The following is a 5,846-nucleotide window of genomic DNA, read 5'->3' as shown; positions in this document are numbered from 1 at the left end:
GCCCCTCAACAGAGGAATGGATACAGAAAATGTGGTACATTTACACAATGGAGTACTACTCAGCTATTAAAAAGAATGAATTTATGAAATTCCTACAAAAATAGCCTACAAATTCAGTTTCAGGTAATCTAATATCTTCCTTTGACATCTGCAGTTAGGTGAGACACATGCATAATGTATTTGTCAATGAAAGCACACCCAATAAAGGTTATTTGTTTCTAAAATTTTTCTTTACAGTCATCAAGCACTTATGGAACAAATGTTAAATATTTAAACCTATGTTTAATTTGTTTAAATCCATATTTAGGAAATTTAAAAAAAAAAATCAGGTTTGGGCTTTCAACAACTCAGTAACCTGGATAATGAGATATCCATGAAGTCCTGAGATCTATAGCAGCAGAGTCTTGCCAGGGCTAAACCTGACAAGGTTAAGTACTGAGGAAGGACACTGTCAGAAGAACCCAAGGGATGGTGACCTCTGGCAGGATAACTCTCTCTTGCTGTCCTTGTGTCAAAAGCTGATGGCTTTTAGCAATTTCATCAACAGAGGGAAAACAAGGGATGGATAGATAGATAGATAGATAGATAGATAGATAGATAGATAGATAGATAGATAGATAGTGGATGGAGCAGAGCCCTAGTATATATACTTTATTTATTCTCTCTGCTTTTTTTATACCTTCATAGACAGAAGTTCTTCATAAAATTACCTCCTAGGTAAAATGTTACACCAAAGGGGAGTTCCAGAAGGATGTTGATAGTAAGTTCAAAGCAGTGCTTCATTCTATAAGCTCATTATAAGTTCAAAATAACAGGTTCACATGGCCTTGATTTATCATAGTGCACACACGTGGCCTCATCCTTGGACCTGACCTAGAATGAAAGATTTTCCTTGGTCACAAATCTGTCCCAAGCCTAGTTTTCTTCTTAGTGTAGTTTATGAAAGTTCATTGTATTATTTATTTTGCTACATTTACTTACTATTCTATGAGAATGGGGCCATTCTGTTCTTGATTCTAACTTTAGTACATCTATATTTCTGACAAAACAACTAAAACCATCTCTTTACATTTTCTTCCTAAAATTATTTGAATCAAATCAGGACTGCTATAAAGTCATTAATTCATCCAAACAGCATTAATTCATGAAATTTCATCTTCATGTTGATCTGCAGGATATTAGCCCGGTAGGGTGGGCCAATGCCCAGGACTTGTGAGTCTCGGGAATAGTGGTGGGAAAGGCATATCAGCAACAAGATGCAATCCTGGGACAAAGATTATGGGGCTGTGCCTCTCCAGAGTGCACCCATCCCAGCCATGAGAAACAGTGGGCCATCACCAGCAAACTCACTTGCTTGCCACAGCCTTTCCTAGATGACTTCTGTCAGAGTCTCAGCAGCATCAGAAAACCTGAAGAGAAACTAAAGCAGCTGTGAGCCACTGTAAGAAAAACCATCTTGTCCCACCAACCACCTGTGTGCTCCTCCTCCCCGCTGCCATCACCAGGACCCACCCTACTATATAGAACGCTTCCTTCTCGGCTTTTCAGTGAAACCGTTGCTGCTCTACCCATCACTCTCTATTCTTACTCTGCCCAGTGTTTAATTCATAGCACCTATGGCCAACAGTAATATATTGTGTACACAAAGTGTAATGTAATCTTCATAGTAGCAGAACATCTATTTCTTTAATATGTCTCTGGCATCTAGGGTTGAGTATGATCATAGGAAGTTCTTCATAAGCAGTTACTGGATGGAAGGATAGATGAAAGCATGAATTAAAACCGTGCTAATTCAAGGCATCTCACTTCCCCTCCTCTTAACAATTTCTCCTTCAGCTCCCAATAGAGCCTCACCATTTATAGTCTACCCTCTACCCTCTACCCTCTACCCTCTACCCTCTACCCTCTACCCTCTACCCTCTACCCTCTACCCTCTACCCCTGGGTACTGTTTCCATTATGAATCTATACTCTGCCCTGGCCCTACTGTCTCATTAGCCCTTGGCAAGCACTCACCATAACTCTACTTGTCTTGATCTTAATAGTACACAGCAAACATCATTTATGTAAAGTGCTTCGGTACAGAAATGTTTCGTGGTTTTTATACTCTTTTTACAAGTTTTGCTGTTTACATATACAGAGTAAGGTCTTAGAGATGGGACTCAAGTCAGAATAAGATGTTTGAATATGGTTCATATACATTATACCCATAGCCTGGAAATTTTAATATAATACTTTAAACAATTTTTCACTGCTCATTCATGCATGCAGTATATATTAATCATATTTACCTCATACTCCTCACCTTATCTCATTCCCTCTCCTCTCCAACTTCATGTTTTCATTTTTTTTATACCGCACTGAGTCTTCTTGGTGCTAATCATATGCTCATGGTGTGGGCTACCTTCTGGAGTGTGGTTAGCATTACCAGGGGCTGCATCCTTAAAAAACTGATTTTCCCTACCCCAGAAGCCCTTTTAGTCCACCTATATTTTGATTACAACCTATTACAATAGGAATGCTTTGCTTGTGACATCATGTTGGCACCCAAAACGTTTGGGACTTGTGAGGTAGTTCTGATTTTCAAGTTTTGGATTAGAATATTCAACTTGTATACTGATGGCTTTTTCCTATCTCTGAAGTAGGATCTACCCAGTATGTTCACATGAATGAAAGATGCTCTAACAGCAAACTGATTTTTATAAATGAAATATACCCAAAGTAGGCTTATTATATAAGTGAATAAATACTAACAGTATTTTCAGTGGCATGAATGAAGTTCCTGCTTTCTGTGTGTATACATGTTCTACAAAAACATGTCACATGGGAAAGACAAAACACCTAAAAAAGGAAAAGAGAAGAGAAAAGGAAAGTTAAGGAAAGGGAAAGGGAAGGGAATGGAAGGGCATGGGAAAGAGAAAAAGGGAAAGGGAAAGGGAAATGGAAGGAAAGGGGAAGGGAAGGGAATGGAAGGGTATGGGAAAGAGAGAAAGGGAAAGGGAAAAGGAAGAAAAGAGAAGAAAAGAAAAGAAAAGAAAAGAAAAGAAAAGAAAAGAAAAGAAAAGAAAAGAAAAGAAAAGAAAGGAAAGGAAAAGAAAAGGAACTCCTGAGTCTCTTGTGGAAATTGGACATGTCTATGAGTATTGGTAGCAATGTAATAGCCACATTAGTTTTTTAAAGAGCAATTTAAAAATCACAATGAAGATCACTTGCATTTCAGTCTCCAAAAATTTCCCTATCTTAACTGGAAGGTCCTTAACCGAAGACTTGGTTTAGTTTGGAATCAGCATTGCTATCTCATGGAAGAATGTCAACTTTTGTATGATAAATGAAATAGAATGAGAGATTTGTTTACTAAAGTGTATAATGTCCCATTGTTGAGTTTAATAGGGCTCTTCTGGTTTTATTTTTCTTACTGTTCATACATGCATACAGTATATATAGGAGCAGCACTGAACAGTACTCATGTACCACCTGCCTTCCTGGATATTGATTCTAGATGGAGGTAGATAGATGTTTAATGGTAGGTGTGGAGTGAGCAACGGAAAGTAACCAAGAAGGACAGGAAGATAAAGGCTGTCTCCAGTGCTTGCTATGTCTGCAGTGCCTGAACACTTTATAACACATGTGCATTGGCTTTAGCAAGAATATCTATAAGAACGTGAACAGCATAGCATGGCATCTATTATATCTTTGATTATACAACTTGGAAAAGAGACCCAGTGACCAAATGAGAGGGTGAGATGCCACCTTTGATATGACGTATTTAGAAGTGTACTTAGATGCCTGCATTTGTGAAAGATAATGGGGAATGAAAATTCTATGGATGGGTGCATATTTTATATACAGAAAGTATTTCAAATGTGTCTTAAAGCATGCAACACAAAAAAGTAAACCAGAAGTGCATATGGAACATGTCTATGGGGAAAAAAAATCTTAGTAGCTTCTCTTACTGGTTGGTATTTATTGTATGTATAATTATATGTATAATTAAGTCAATATTTTAAATGTTTAGAGTTTATAAACAACTGAAATGAGCCCATGTTTATTTTTGTTTTATTATGTGCCAAATTATAGGCACATACTTATGATTTCTGTATGTGGTGGCCAAGGCAGGAAGGTCAGGAACTCAAAGCTGGCCTTGGCCAGATTGAAAGGACCAAACCAACCTGAACTAAACAGAAAGACTCTATCTTAGAAAAACAATGAAATTAAAATAATGAGCTAATGAACTGTACAGATGCCAAGCAGGTCATATGGCTAAATCAGAAGGTTGGAGAGAGCCATGTTTCCTTCGAATGCGTAATTACACTTGTCCTACCTAACTAGGTAACCCGTGTATTACCTATCCCAGACTAGACAGTGTAGAGTAAGGTGGTGTGAAAGCGATCAATGAAACTAACGTATTACTGCTCCTTTATATGGAGGTCAGCGATATATGGCAGTACCGGTGCTATAGGAATTTTCATTTTGAGAAGTCTCCTAATGTTTGGAGGACATGGTCCATTCCTTTAGGTCTGCTTCTGCACAGTTGGACTGTATCAGATTAGGAACCTGTTAAATTGCTCAGGGTTATTTTCCATGTAACAATCCAGTGCCAGACTCATTCTTTTTGGTGCAGTTGCCATAGCGGTAGTTCACTTCTGTTCTCAGAGACCTGTACCATCCCTGGACCTGCAGGATGTCATACTTACCACCCACCTCTTAACAAAAGTACTCTTTGGGAAGACAATGGCATTCTCTATTCTCTTCAGCCATAGCTGTTCTTATGAAACATTTAATGCTAACAAAAAGTAACTATTGCCTTTGCAGAGCCAATAGCTATTCAGGAGGGAAAAAAAAAAAGCTGGCTCAATAAAACTTGACTCCCGTTTCCACTCTCCCCCAATCAGAGTCCGGCCACAAGAAGTTAAAAAGCACCATTCAGAGGAGTACGGAAACGGGAATGGCGGCTGAAATGCGGAAGATGGTGAGACAGCCCAGCCGGGAGTCCACGGATGGCAGTATCAACAGTTATAGCTCAGAAGGAAAGTAAGTGATATGATAGCTTTGCTGCATGTGGCCTTAAAGTATGGGCTGTTCAAGACTTCTTCTGAGTCACTTATTCATGTACCCAGAAGTTTCGGGACCTGTTTCAAACCAACCTGACATCCTGGGGACACCCTCGGACATATCCATGCACCTGTTCAATCTGTCAAAGGAAGAAAGTGAGGCCCTTCACTTAACATAGTATAGAAATGCCATATTTTAATAGCTGTGCAAATGTACCACAGTTTCTGTAGCCATTCCTCTGTTGAGGGGCATATGGGTTCTTTCCAGCTTCTGGCTATTATAAATAAGGCTGCTATGAACATACTGGAGCATGTGTCCTTATTACAAATTGGAACATCTGGGTATATGCCCAGGAGAGGTATTGCTGGATCCTCCAGTAGCACTATGTCCAATTTTCTGAGGAATCACAAAACTGATTTCCAGAGTGGTTGTACATGCTTGCAAGCCCACCAACAATGGAGGAGTATTCCTCTTTCTCCACATCCTCGCCAGCATCTGCTGTCACCTGAATGTTTGCTCTTAGCCTTTCTGACTGGTGTGAGGTGGAATCTCAAGGTTGGATACAGAAAATGTGGTACATTTACACAATGGAGTACTACTCAGCTATTAAAAAGAATAAATTTATGAAATTCCTAGGCAAGTGGATGTACCTGGAGGGCATCATCCTGAGTGAGGTAACCCAATCACAAAGGAACTCTCACAATATGTACTCACTGATAAGTGGATATTAGCCCAGAAACTTAGGATACCCAAGATATAAGATAAAATTTGCTAAACACATTAAACTCAAGAGAA

General features: G+C 39.1%; 1 protein-coding gene across 37 annotated transcripts in view; it reads left to right on the top strand.

Moving 5' to 3' along the window:
* The window catches only part of Rims1 (regulating synaptic membrane exocytosis 1), a 489,256-nt gene that overhangs the window by 472,522 nt on the left and 10,888 nt on the right, over nt 1-5,846 (top strand). For all 37 annotated transcript variants that reach the window (XM_029474748.1, XM_029474741.1, XM_029474765.1 and 34 more), the window contains one exon: nt 4,892-5,030. In XM_029474748.1, coding sequence (XP_029330608.1) covers nt 4,892-5,030 — 139 coding nt within the window. The remainder of the gene's footprint in view (nt 1-4,891; nt 5,031-5,846) is intronic.

The sequence above is a fragment of the Mus caroli genome, chromosome 1 (assembly GCF_900094665.2).
Source record: "Mus caroli chromosome 1, CAROLI_EIJ_v1.1, whole genome shotgun sequence".
Classification (NCBI taxonomy): Eukaryota; Metazoa; Chordata; class Mammalia; order Rodentia; family Muridae; genus Mus; species Mus caroli.
The sequence above is the reverse complement of the archived record's forward strand: the minus strand, read 5'-3'. Positions and strand labels throughout refer to the sequence as shown.